Raw genomic sequence first — 15,839 nt, forward strand, 5'->3', positions numbered from 1 at the left:
TCAATATGAGAAACTGTGTGTTCAATACATTCATAATTTTTTTTTTTATGAATTTCATTATGCATTCTTCATGCATAAAAGTTTCTGCATGCCTTTATAAGAAATATAACAGAATATTTCTTGGGCTTTCTGCCTTTATCAGAAATATAAAAAATATTTCAAAGGCTTTCTGCCTTAATTAGAAATATATATATATATATATATATATATATATATATATATATATATATATATATATATATATATATATAACATAATATTTCAGACTTTCACAAGGATAAAATTATCTGTGTGCTAAAATAATCAATAATTCCATGCATGACATTGAAATTAATTCCAACTTACAATCATTAAATATTGTAACCATGCATAGGAAAACAAGAAATTGATAACCCCAAATTAATCTAAATTTGGTAAAAATACAGCACCTAAAGATCCAAGATATTATATATGTATCTTATATACTATGCATGCAACCGAGACAAAGTCTCAATATAAAAATATTTATACACATGCATAAACATATCCATGTATTTAACAGGCTTTGCAAAACTCAAAAAAGTCTCATGCAAATCTTCTAAACATAATCCAGAACTAAACCAGTAAGTAAAATAACACTTACAATCCTGCCGAGGCCGAGACAAATAAAAAGTACTGTACCGATCACATCCCGTAACTTGTATCTGCCTCGATAATCCATCTCTTCCAGCCTTTGATGCGCTAAAACCACTCACCCCACTGTGGAGAGAACATCTCTTCTCATTCCAAATAAATCATGACTAATAAAATGATTTATTTATATAAAATCATTTTCACATCTCACTAATCATCTTGGCATAATTTGATATGCCCATGATTTTGAGTGAAAACAGAAATGAAACTTCATAGCATGTATTCAAACCACATGTACAACATGTACATAGCATGCCATGAACACCATGAAAAACCGCACAAAAATCTTCTTGTACAATAAAAAGAAAGTGATTTATGTCATCCTTACAACCAAATTCGAAATTCTCATTTCGAAATATTTCTGTGATAGGAAACTGTTCTTTCAAGCCAAACATCTTGTCTTCAAACCTTTCAAGACAAGACCAATGATCACATGTTTATTAATTAAAGCTTATAGATTGTTAGAAAAAACTCTTGTATTCTGTAATACATTTGAGATACAACAATAATACAGAATACAACAGGGAACAAAAACTGGATCATTTGATATCTTCAGGCGTGTAATCACTTTCCTATAAGCTTTAAATCTCCCTCTATAAAAACAACAAGGTTCAAGATTTAATCTTATGGGATACAAGAAGATGAATGAAATTCTCAAGTTGCTTTGTTTGAGAATTTCCTAAAGAACTGTAAGACTGTGAAAATCTCAGTTTAATGCAAGTTTTTGCATTTTTTCTTTCAGATGTTTCACCAAAATATTTATAGATGAAAAATATATTGAGAAGTTACATTGAAGTTGCTGTGATTTAAAACTCAACTTCCATAAGATAAGATATATCCTGAATGATATATCCACACTGGAGAAATAATTAAATTTATTTTGAGTCAGTAACTGTTTGCAAATCTATATACATACATATATATATATATATATATATATATATATATATATATATATATATATATATATATATATATATATTTATTTATTTATTTATTTATATATTTATATATATTTATATATTCCTTACGCATGAAAACATGCAAAGAATAAATATAAATAATATCCATATATGTAGTTTAATAATCCCAAGCATATAGCTACATATTCCAACGCATGTTAAGTGTACTTTTGAACTTGAAATGTAAATTCAAAGTTCATCAGCCGAAAATAATGAAGCAAACATGCATTAGAAATCTCAAGCATATAGCTATATATCTTAAGCATATATCACAAGCATATAACTATATATCTCAAGCATATAGCTATACATCTCAAGCATATAGCTATATATCACAAGCATAAAGCTATATAAATCTCAAGCATATATCACAAGCATATAGCTATATATCTCAAGCATATAGCTATATATCACAAGCATATAGCTATATAAATTTCTCCCAGTATTTTAATTAACTTTTTACCAAACTAAAATAATATTTACAACTCCACAACTCCAAATATTATTTAAGTTTTCATGGTAGTTCATCTGAAACATTAATCTCCATTACTATATAAATTTCCAACAGAAAGTTCATTTTTTGATAGTATAGTTAAAAACTGAACCTTCAGCACACGCGAAAAAAAAAATAAAAAAATGAACCTTCAAAAAATGTGAACCTTATGTCAATGATCCATCTTATAAGGTGGATCACGATCCATGATATAATGATTCCTAAGCTACCGGTATGTATATAGTGGTTGACATAAACATTATTACTATTTGAAATTTTAATTTTAATTTTTACTCTCTCTGTCTCATTTTATGTGTCTGGTTCAGTTCACGAGCCTTGACTGGATTTCTTTTAAATCCAATTTTCATAACATTAAATTTAGTATTATTCAACAAAATTTATATATATAGAAATTACACTAAAAGTACTATTGAACACAAAAAAAAAATTAAAAATAAGTAAAAATATTAAAGAAAAATAAACAAAGAAGAAATAGTTAGTTTGACCAATAAAAAGTAAGTATGACAGATAAAATGAGACAGTATTAGTAATACTCACTCCAAATCCAACGATACCAAGACCGAACTGTTAGATCTAAATAGTTTAACTATACTGAATATTAGTATACGAGTGATCTGACCTCGTATAAGAGCGGAAGCATAGCCGTGTTGATCTCCACCCATAGTTGATGTTCCTGTTATATTGTCTCTTAACGGTAGACCGTTAGCCATGTTTTGCCTCAGACCTGACTCAAAACCCTAGATGGTGTATTGGTGTCTACTGAGCAGTCTGAGTACCGTAACTGACTGTTCTATCTAATCCATAAACCTGTATCCCATCAATCCAGGTTTATATTAGGTACAGAGTTTGATTGACTAACAACTACTAGTTATTAAGTCCAACCAGACCACTTAATAAGCCTAGTCAACTTGCACCACTTAATTAAGGTCCTAATATGTAATATACAATATATATTATAAGGGAAAATCTTACATTCTCCCACTTGGTGCAAGTACTAGCACAACCTTCATCAAAGAACAAAACACACGAATCATAGTGACATGTTCTCTATTTAATCAGAGTAGTATCCATTATGGTCACATGCATTTTAATTCTCCAACTTAGGTCCTTTATGAACAAACCCTATGTTTATTCTTGGTACCTTAAGGGATGTTTCTCAAAATACATTATGTGCACAACTGAAAGAGACACACATCCAAATTGTACAAAAGAGTACACTGTATAATCTCTAAAACTTTATAAGCATGCCTTAAGTAGAGATCTCTTAATGTTAGCATAATGCTAACTATATTCTATGACTTCTTAATAAGTTAACTCAAGCACTACCTTTAATGGCTAAGAGATTGAAGTTGACACGTCTGTCACTCCCACTCATCAAAAATAGCCAAAGATAGCCAAGTCACAGAAGCATTCCAATAACTTAGACAATAAACCAAAAGTCTAAGTCCATAAATTTGGAATCTTAATCATACACCATAACTTCCCAAATAACTTCAATGTCCATTTTAAATGAACTGAACATAATGAGTCTTACTTATATGTTGCACAACCAAATGTTCAATAATTTGAACTTATTAATTTATATGAACAAATACAAGATTAATACTTGTGGAATCTTTTGGACTTATTGTTTAACATACAACCCAATTTGGAATGTATGAATACAATAATTAATGGAGCATCATAATGATCTGTGTCTAAACTATTACTCCCACTGATTAAAATATTCTTCAGCGAAATTAATAAATGAACTTAATAATATATATACTCATAATTGATTTGACCAACTAACAAATGAAGACATAATTCCCCACAATTAGTTGGACATACTAAATAATCAATTTTTGGTTCCAATTAAAGTCCACGTAAATAATGAAGATATGTTTCCCCACCATAGTTGGACATAATAAAATAAAAACAAAATACATCTTCCAAAACCAAGTTAGAATTTGGCTCAAAAGATACATTTTATTAGTATTGGAATCCAAAAGAGTTATGTCAAATCACGTAACTTACTACAATTAGTCCGAAGAACCGAGCAAGATTCGTGGATCAATTAATAAAAGTTGCTAAATTTTGGGAAGTGACTGAAATACTGAATACATGTTTTGCCAATGCAAACCATGAAACTTACAATTATAATTGAGCTAAACCTATAACTCTAAGAAATTGTGATAAGATTATTATCTAATGGGTTGAGGGATTTATTGACATAAAACATGCATGTGGGCTAATGTTTTAATTCTATTAAATCCAATTAAGAAACCCTTATGATAATATTTTTCACAATTACTAAAGAGCCAGAAGAATCTAGAGACATAAAACTTGCATGTGGGTTAAAGTTTTAATTCAATTAGATCCAACTGAAATTGTATTTATGATGAAACAATTATCAAATGAGTCGAATAATCAAGTGACATAAAACTTGCCTGTAGGCTAAAGTTTTATTCAATAAGATTCATTACAACCATTATGATAAAAAAAAAAAAAAAAAAAAAAAAAAAAAAAAAAAACTTAAGAGATCATGTTCCTTTTCTCAATCCCTGTGGGCAAATTAAGAAATATGATCTAAAGTTTACACCATAAAATTAAACTTCATGATAGAATTGGAAATTATTTACAAATAACCATAAAATAAATAATTAAATAAATTTATTTCTATCATCACTGATAAAACTACTAAACTACATTCCGATATATAATTGCATGTGGGCTAAATTATGACCGTAGTCTAGTATTTCATCCTGATTAATTATACAAATATAACGAAATTACCTGTGGGCTAAATTCCATCATATTACATACAATTAACCACAAACGATATGTCCAAAACTTTATGTGATCAAAATAAACCGCTTAATATATAATTTAAACAGATCAAGGATGTTGTGGCTACTCCCAAACCAAATTAAAATTATAAGATCACTAGACAATTATCAATTCTTTGCCTAAACTTTATGTGATTGAAACTTAAGAATCTTAGGTAGCTGAATATGTTGTAGCATTTTCTTAATTAACCAAGATTGAAAACTCAAGATATTTCAGTAAATTAAGGATGATTTGGCTATTCTTTAATGAACAGAAATAAAATCACATTGGCAAATCTAAATATACTCCAAGGAAAGGTGGTTAGAGACTAAGTCTCATTGAAAACCAATTCCTTAGATAGAGTATCAATTTAAGGATCCTATTGGCACAAGATGTTCTTAAGTCATGCCATTAAAACTAGTATGCCTCCCCAATTCATATATACTTAATGTATAACTGTTTGGGGATATGAACCTACAACTGTAGGGTACACACCAGTAAACTGTATGGTTCACATATGATTAAAGCTTAAATGGTGAACTAAATTAGCGGACTAGACGTGCTTAAATTCAGGCACTACCGCAACTAAAATTTATACAAAAGTCCAACTTAATAAGGAACTAATATAATTTCATCTTAAAGTATGCATTGCTAAAGGCATAATAAAATTGCATAGTTTTAAAAAACATAATATTATGCGATGGATAAATATGCATAAAATTAAACATTAAACTCATATATTCCAAATAAATTGCATAACTTAAAGCAATTTACAATATGAGATTTCAAAGTATAAACTTAATATTCAAACACCGATGAGTCTAAACCAAAAGAGACCCAACAGTTTGAATAATAATGTACTGGATATATACTTTGAAATTTTTAAACTGTAAGCCCATGATAAAATGTTTTAATGCATAAAGATCAAATTTATGAGAAATAACTGAATTTACAAATTTAAACAATATCAAACCAAAAGGATATGCTATCATTTGTAAATTAAAATCTCATAAACCCTAATTGCATAATTAAACTTAATGTTATGCACTTAATGTGATCAAATGCATAAAACAATCTAAGGAGTATGAACCAACTAAAGAATATGAATTTACACCAAATATTCATTTATTCATACTTAACCAAATATGGGCAATCAGAACTAAAATCATAATTCAAAGAACTAAATGAATTATGAAATTAATGGCAATAGCCAAATGCCGAGAAAACATGTTTTTTTTTCAAAATTACTAAATTGATTCAAAATCACTCTCCATCACCGAGTTAACAATATTATTATTATTAATGGCAAAATTGCAAACAATCAAAATAGCAATAAATAGCCATAATAATATTATCACATTGTGTAGGAGACTAAATATGGAAAAACAATGGTTAAAATCGCTAACATTTATAAATATTTTTGGATAAAATTTTGAAAACTTAATAAAATTTGAAGTCCGACAAACCTTAATGTCAAGAAAAATATTTTCTTAACTGGAATATTGTCACATAAATTTATTTGTAAACAGTTCAAGATGCATAACTGAATACCATAGCAACATTAATGTTATCATTAATTAATTATTAATAGCAATAAATAACATTATGATCACTATTAACATTAATATTAACGACAAACTAAAGTATGGTAATGCACCTTTTAATGTTTCCATTTTTCTAAAGATAAAATATATGACTAGTCCAAATTAGCGGTTAACTGTAACTGTAGCACTAATTATCAATAACCATAAAAGATAATTAATGACTAACCTTAATGATGCAAACAACATCTCTCCATTGCGCTAACAACGATGATGATCCACAACAGAAGAAAACTCTAGAATTCTCCCATCTTCACTGTCGGTGTCAGTATACTCGATGCAGCGTCCAATGGTACGTTAAAAATTTATTGGTAGGACTTAATTACCAACATTATAGTCATGTAAAATGAAGCAGGTAATTATACCATTGTACCAAATATAGCAGATTACCATGAAATAATAATTATTATGAAAGGTAATAAAATGAGATTAGCCCCTAAACTTAATAACAGTAATTAATAATTGTTAGAAAATAATGTATATGTGGCTCAAATCTATGAAGACCATGTCATCATCCACGTTGCATGTCCTTAAGGAGCACTTCTTGCACGTTCGTCCGACTTATGCTCTCTTCTTTTTACTTGCCGCATTTGTCTCCTTTCTCTTTTGTATAAATATATTAGATTTCTATTCTTTCAATGTACACATTTCTTACATCAATATCAATTATTGATTCATTCACTTGCCTTAGATTCTTTTCATTTCCCACGTGATATATATATTATATTCTTTCCTTTTGTGTTATAATATATATATTTCCTTTATTCCTAATTCGTTTTGTCATTATTATATTTCCCTATTATTTAACTTTATAATTCTCAATTTTCGATTCTTCGCTTTCGCATTATTCCGCTATATTCCTAACAAGTGGTATCAGAGCGGTTTAATTGAGAATTATTTTCAAAGATGTCGATTGTTACCAAGTTCGATATCGAGAAGTTCGACGGGAAAATTAGCTTTTCTATCTGGAAGGTTCAGATGGAAGCCGTTCTAACCTAGAACGGTTTGAAGAAAGCTCTAGCTGGGAAGAAGAAGAAACCAGCTACAATGACATATGAAACTTGGGAAGATTTGGATGACAAGGCACGTTCAACCATTCTTTTGTGCCTGTCTAAAGAGGTTCTACGTGAGGTAGTAAGTGAGACGACTGCGTCAGATTTATGGTCCAAGCTGGATACGCTTTATATGGCCAAAACTCTAGCAAACACGCTACGCCTAAAGGAGCGTCTGTACACAATCCGTATGACGGAAGGTACTTCTATTAAATCTCACTTGGATGAATTCAATTCTATTTTATTGGACTTGGAAAATATTGATGTCGTAATTGACGATGAGGATCGTGTTATTTTATTACTTGTCACTCTCCCTAAATCATACAAGCATTTCAAAGAAATTATGCTGTATGGTAATAGTAGTGATACCCTTACTTTCGACAATGTTAAGTCAAACCTATTGTCCAAAGAAAAGTTTGACTTTGAAATTAAGTCTGAGGACAAAGGTGAAGGCTTGACTGTAAGGGGTCGTTCACTTGAATCAGGGAGTAGCAATAAAAATTCTAGATCCAAGTCCAAAGGATATAAGTCCAACAAATCCTGTAAGTACTGCAAGAAGCATGGTCATGATGTGACTGAATGCTTCAAGTTGAAAAACAAGCAAGAGAGAGAAAAGAAGTCCGCTGAAACTAGTGTTGTTGAAAGTGATTTAGAAGGCGATGTTATGTTATCTGTTAGCTCCGGTTACAAACGGAGCGAAACCGAGTGGATTCTGGACTCTGGTTGTACATTCCACATGTGCCCTCACAAAGACTGGTTCAACTCTCTGGAACCGGTTGATGGTGATGTTGTCTTGCTGGGTAATGATACCCAATGCAAGGTTAGTGAAATTGGAAGTGTTCAGATTAAAACTCATGATAATGTTATCAGGACTCTTACCAATGTTCGGTATATTCTTGATTTGAAACGCAATCTGATATCATTGGGCACCTTGGAATCTCTAGGGTGCAAGTACATAGCTGAAGGTGGAGTTCTGAAGGTCATAAAAGCTCTCTTGTTCTCATGAAAGCTTCTCGTTCTGGAAGCTTGTACATCTTGCAAGGCAGTACTTTGACAGGTTCAGTAGCGGTATCCTCATCAATGTCTGATGCGGATCTCACTCAACTATGGCATATGCGTCTGGGGCATATGAGTGAGAAAGGCATGCATCTCCTAAGCAAGAAAGGTCTCCTTGGTGGTTCAGGTACGGGTAAATTACAATTTTGTGAGCATTGTGTTTTTGGGAAACAAGAGAGTGTTAGTTTCTCTACTACTACACACCGTACCAAAGATGTATTGGAATATATACATTCCGATTTATGGGGACCGACTAAATTCCAGTCTATGGGAGGCTGTAGATATTTTATGTCTATTATTGATGACTTTTCTCGTAAACTCTGGGTCTATTTCATGAAACATAAAAATCAGGCATTTTCTATTTTCAAGAAGTGGAAAATACTTGTTGAGACTCAGACAGGTAAAAAAGTCAAGAAGCTCGGGACAGACAATGGCTTGGAGTTCTGTGAGTCAGATTTCAATGACTTTTGTGCAGCAAATGGAATCGCCAGGCACAAGACCTTGCCTGGTAAACCCCAGCAGAATGGTGTTGCTGAACGTTTGAACAGGACTCTATTGGAAAGAGCTCGTTGTATGCTCTCTAATGCTGGGTTATGGAAACGGCGTGATTTTTGCGCCGAGGCCATTTCTACTGCTTGCTATTTAGTGAATAGATCTCCACATTCATCCCTTGACTTCAAAATTCCAGAGGAAGTTTGGTCAGGTAATCCTGTTGACTACTCTATCTTAAGAGTTTTTGGATGTCCTACTTATGCTCATTCCAGTACGAGTAAATTAAACCCAAGAGCTGTCAAATGCATTTTCCTTGGTTATGCTTCTGAGTCAAAAGGGTATCGTCTATGGTCTCCTGATTCTCAGAAAATCATTCTGAGTCGCTATATCACTTTTGACGAAAATGCACTACTTTCTTCTGGAAAAGTTCTCAGTACAAATGAGACGAAGAGTACTGGTGAGAAGGTGGAGTTTGAGTTCAGGCCTATTGACCGTATTACTACCACTGATGGTAATACTAAAGATGATGCATCTACTAGCACTGCACCTCTCGTCGAGCCACAACGAGAGTATTCCATTGCTATGGATCGTCCTAGGAGGACAATCAAAAAACCTGCTAGGTATGCTAGTGATGATGAAACCAACATGGTTGCTTATGCTCTTTCAGTCGCACAGGAGATTGATGGTAATCCATCCTGCTATTCTGAGGCGCTTCCTGTTGCTAAGTTCAAGCAGTGTTTGAATTTAGTCGGCTGTTCACGTTGTTAATTCCACGATGGATTTGATCCAAGGTGGAGATTGTTAGAAAATAATGTATATGTGGCTCAAATCTATGAAGACCATGTCATCATCCACGTTGCATGTCCTTATGGAGCACTTCTTGCACGTTCGTCCGACTTATGCTCTCTTCTTTTTACTTGCCGCATTTGTCTCCTTTATCTTTTGTATAAATAGATTAGATTTCTATTCTTTCAATGTACTCATTTCTTACATCAATATCAATTATTGATTCATTCACTTGCCTTAGCTTCTTTTCATTTCCCACGTGATATATATATTATATTCTTTCCTTTTGTGTTATAATATATATCTTTCCTTTATTCCTAATTCGTTTTGTCATTATTATATTTCCCTATTATTTAACTTCTATAATTCTCAATTTTCGATTCTTCGCTTCCGCATTATTCCGCTATATTCCTAACAATAATAATTACAATAAAGGCAAAACTGTAATTAAGGGATGTCAAATACTAATCTCAATTTACCACATAATACTTAATTATGACTATTATAATACTAAGGGAGACTGAAGTTAAGGTAATAACCAATTTACCATTATACAAACAATATACCAACTATATTGCTTTTGCCATAAAATTAAAGACTTAATATTATTATTAAGGCCCTAAAAAACTATTGATAGATTAAAAATTTAATCAACTTAAATAATAGTTATTAATTCTTAATGGCCAAAATAACAATTAAATCCTTAAATTCTTAATGTCTCTAAATAGGCTAAGACTATAATTATAGCCCTTAATCACTCAAATTAGGCGCATAAACCTCAATGGCCCAAATGGATTATAACATGGATGAAAAATGATCTAATACTGAAATAGACCAAAAACTTAATATTATTACTAACGATGAATACCAAAACATCGTAGTTAGTAATAATTAAAACTGAATACATGTTATAATCAAAATGAGCTATAATCATTATTTAAATATCAATCAAAATGGTGGGATCCATACTTTAACAGTTTAATGACCCAAAATAGGTCCCAAATAGCTTGTTCAAAAAATAAAGTCCCAAAAACACAAAAAACTAAAATGTGCTCAAAATTAAGGAGAAATCAAAACAAGCTACCATAATAGGCTATAATGTTCAAAATTAGCCTAAGGATCCAAAATTGAATGATATTTAATAATGAATTTATGTGTTAATATTATGCTAAATCCAACCTTAATACATTCTATTATGAATGTATAATTATAACAATAATTTATGAATATACGTAGCATGCTTGGATGTGCAAATTAATATATTATTAACCCATATATACTAAATAAATTGCAACACTTGAGGCAATTTAATATGAACCTTAACATTAAATTAAAATTCAAACAGCAAATTAAAACTTAATATTGCTCCAAATTGAATGATAAATTAATTATGAATTTAATGCCAAAATTAAATGAAAACTAAAGGGCATTAAAATTCCAAATTAAGCAATTACTATATATTTACCATTTGCCAAAATAATTTACAATATTAATTTAGGTAATATTAATATGGTAATATTAAACCAAATAATCACCATTTACCAAATATATATATATATATATATATATATATATATATATATATATATATATATATATATATATATATATATACACTTATTAAATTAGGCAAATATTAATATATGGTAAAATAAAGTAATTGCATTTGAATACGAAATCAAGATTACCAGGAAGATCGCAAAATCTTCGTAGCTCTGTTCCGTCGATTTCCAAAAAAGACGTCACCCGAAGCTTGAGGAGTACGGAGCCAGCCATCCAGCCGTTCATCTTCTTCCAGCAGCGCACCATCCAGCGTACCAATGCATCGCCGGAAAACCATCGCCACTGACGACCGAGAAGTAGGGAGCCGCCGTCGCGCAATAGCAGGTCACCGCCGTCGACCACGAAAAGCTCGCCGTCGTTGCTCATGGCAACCGGCGACCGGAGGGAAAACGACGCAAATCGTACGGAGGAAATTTGTCGTCCCTCTGCCGCCCAACAGCAGCTGCGACTACGTCATGGCCGGTGGTCACTGACACCGTTCGCCAGCGCCGGCAACTTCAACACGCAGACACCACCAGCTAACGTCGCTGTTGTCTACGTACGCTCATAGTCCCGTACGCCAAGTCAATGACAACCGGAGTCCAAAATCACCGGCGATAGACAAAATCCGGGCTCGTAGGTATTACCATGCAAAGTTTCGAAAAATAAATCATGTACAAAAAATTCAATTTACACGAACTTAATATTAATTTTCGAAATAATTTTGTATCCGAAACAATACAAACTAGGCAGAGATTATTAGGGCTCTGATACCAAATGTTAGATCTAAATAGTCTAACTATACTGAATATTAGTATACGAGTGATCTGACCTCGTATAAGAGCGGAAGCGTAGCCGTGTTGATCTCCAGCCATAGTTGATGTTCCTGTTATATTGTCTCTTAACGGTAGACCGTTAGCCATGTTTTGCCTCAGGCCTGACTTTAGAACCCTAGATAGTGTATTGGTGTCTACTGACCTGAGTACCGTAACTGAATGTGCTATCTAATCCATAAACCTGTATCCCATCAATCCAGGTTTATATTAGTCATAGAGATTGGTTGACTAACAACTACTAGTTATTAAGTCCAACCAGACCACTTAATAAGTAGTCAACTTGCACCACTTAATTAAGGCCCTAATATATAATATACAATATATATTATAAGGGAAAATCTTACACGAAGACCATAACCAATGAGTCCTTTTCGACGTAGATTAATGTTGAGGGTGCCCCAAAACCCGTCGTGAATCCGCAGGACAGGAAGCTAGCATGCGGGAGAGGGAGGCGGGGGTCGATTTTAGCAACGTAATTAGCGTCACTTACGGCGTATTCCGACCATGTGGCGCAACTAAAGATATCATATAGTCTTTGGCCTCTAATGGATATTCTTGACGTGTCATCCGGCATTAAACCACTCGTGGACCAAGGGTATTTGAGGCATAAATTGGACTTTTCTGATTTGCAGTTGAAGCATTCTTTGCATTCTCCTAAGTAAACCGTGATCACTAAATCTCCTTCTTTTAGGTCTCTAACATTCTCACCAACACTTTCTATCCTTCTACATTAGACATATGCAATAAAAGAAAAAAAAAAAAAAGGTTAGAAAGGTCATTTGATAAGTTGACAACCACAATCAAGTTGGTAAACTTAAGAACATCTCCAATAGTTATAGTTTTTTGAGGAGTTTTTGCATGTGTTACTAGGAAAGAAAAGATGAGAGGGAAAGAAAAAACAAAAAAATATAAAAAGTAATATATATATATATATATATATATATATATATATATATATATGTGTGTGTGTGTGTGTGTGTGTGTGTGTGTGTGTGTGTGTGTGTGTGTGTGTGTGTGTGTGTGTGTAAGTAGATAATTTATTAAAAAGTGTATCATATCAAGTAATTCTAATCTTGTTCTAAATATATAGTATTAATATATGAACTATAGGTAAATAATAAACTTAAAACTAGATGGGCATAAATTGGGTATTGCTAATACCTATAAAGTTAATACATTGAGTTTATGAACTTGTTGTATTGCTTTTATGCATCTTCTAAATTTCTTGTATTGGCTTAATAGTCTTATTCATTGTTTATTAATACAATTATGTAGATGTATTTTTATTTTTATTTTTTTTATCATTTAGTACTTAAGATAATATGGGCAAATGGTCCACACAATATTGTGTGGACCATAATAAAAAGTACATTTTTAATATACTAAATGTACATTATTTTTGTACTGAATGTACATGATACAATATAATGTACACTCAGAACAAAAATAATGTACATCTCCTGAATATAATGTACATTATTTTTGTACTGAATGTATATTATTTTTATACTAAATGTACATTATTTTACAGCAGACAAAATATGGTCCACACAACTTGTGTGGACCATGGTCCACACAATAATGATTGGATAATATGACCTACTATTAACAGATTATATACTTATAGTATTACAGTTGTTTACAATTGCATGAAAAATACGATGCCATTAAAGACATGCTTCTAAAAGTTAAGAAATAGCGTAATTTTGGACTAAAGATCCACGATATAACAACTGAAAAAACATTAACTGGGACAAATACTATTAAAAGAACAAAACACAAACAAAAAGTTCTTAAAACAAAGTTTCAATTTTTTTAAGAAAATAAATAACACAAACAAAAAGTTCTTAAAACAAAGTTTCAATTTTTTTAAGAAAATAAGTCCAATTGCCTAGTATGACTAGTGAATCTGGTTTTCAATGTTATGGCTCCACCCTTTAACACACTTCACTACCTCTCTCAAAAGTTTCCTCTGTTTTTTTGGCTGCTTTTCTAGCTAATGTTAACTTACCAGAATCCTTTGTGTCCAAGTACTCGCGGAAATAGTGGCTGAAAATGTAATAAAAAAAAAGTTAATTAAGTCAGTTTTGTTAATCAAATCCGATATATATACAATATAAATCCATAAATGTACAAAAGCTAATATACGACTGAACTACGATAGCTTATATTGTGTGCATTCATGCAAAGTGAATTGCACACAATCTACTATTTGTGCATTCATATAGTAACTTTTGTACAATTATGAAGAGTCTCACAGCACTCACACGAAGACGTGATCTCATTTGATTATTATTCTCTCTCTCTCTCTCTCTCTACATATATATATATATATATATATATATATATATATATATATATAGTTAGGTTCTCGCTGTGCGGTCACTCATCATTAGGTACATATAAATGCACCACAAATTGTTCAAAAATGCACCACACAGTGTTTGGAAATGCACCATCCATTACGTGTGGTGTATTTTTGAACACTGTGTGGTGCAATTTTGCATACCTAATGATGAATCCGCACGGAAAGCACTGTCCACATTTGAATCAGTATATGTGTGTGTGTGTGTGAGAGAGAGAGGGGGGATGAAATTAAGAATGGATGGATACTAACAATAGGAAAACCATTGTGAGAGAGGATATCTGTGTGGCACAAACTGGAAAACATCTTCATTCTAACTTCTGAACATTTTGGTGGATCTACTTCTATCTCTTCCACCTTCAATGCCTCTCCCTTTTGCCATGTCACGACACCTAATTAAAACCATCGAAATTGCGACGAAAATTAACTACATGTTACTAAAAACGAAAATAAATTAAAGAATGATAATAATTTAATAGTACTTAAGATGAGAATATTGATTCGTCACTGAAAGTCTGAAATTAAACTATGAATCGGCGTTTTTTGTAGATGATAATCTAGAGGTTGTAGAGTAATGTACCTTTACATGTGATGGTAGCAGGGCTTCTTGGATCCATTCTTTCTCTGACTTCAATTATTGATGGATTGTGAAGATCAGAATGCCTTAGCTTATATCTAGACTAGATAGCTCCCACTTACTTCTATATATATACACTTCAAATTTTTGCCTTCTTCGAGAAAAATTGATTTACATGATTAATATCATGGAGTAAATTTCAGTCTTAGTCATTAACTATTGTGGTATTTAGTCTTATTATCTTAATGTTGCGATATTACATTTTTAATTTTTATTTGTTTATCACAATTACACATTCGTTTAAATTTCACCGTTAATAAAGATGACTAATATATAATTTTATTATTTAAATTATAAAATTTTAGGATTGATGAAACTACATATTAACCATTTTTATTAAACGGTTGAATAACAAATTTAAATGGATGACTATTTGTGGCAAGTAAATAAAAGTCAAGGATGTAAGTAGAAAAAATTAAAAGAATATGATTGAATGTAACAATGCCACAATATAATAGTCGATGACTAATAAAATCGAAATTTTTAGCAAACTGTCAAATTTTTTAGCATATGAAA

At 31.6% G+C, this 15,839-nt stretch overlaps 1 protein-coding gene across 1 annotated transcript in view; it reads right to left on the reverse strand.

The window, feature by feature from the left end:
- Positions 1–15,376, reverse strand: part of LOC109178696 (alcohol dehydrogenase-like 2) — a 47,363-nt gene extending 31,987 nt beyond the window's left edge. The window contains exons 1-2 of the mRNA XM_019328235.1: positions 15,267–15,376; positions 14,939–15,078 (exon numbers count right to left, since the gene is read on the reverse strand). Coding sequence (XP_019183780.1) covers positions 14,939–15,078; positions 15,267–15,303 — 177 coding nt within the window. The 5' untranslated portion in view covers positions 15,304–15,376. The remainder of the gene's footprint in view (positions 1–14,938; positions 15,079–15,266) is intronic.
- Positions 15,377–15,839: the final 463 nt, after the last annotated feature.

This window comes from Ipomoea nil, unplaced genomic scaffold, assembly GCF_001879475.1.
Source record: "Ipomoea nil cultivar Tokyo-kokei standard unplaced genomic scaffold, Asagao_1.1 scaffold0865, whole genome shotgun sequence".
Classification (NCBI taxonomy): Eukaryota; Viridiplantae; Streptophyta; class Magnoliopsida; order Solanales; family Convolvulaceae; genus Ipomoea; species Ipomoea nil.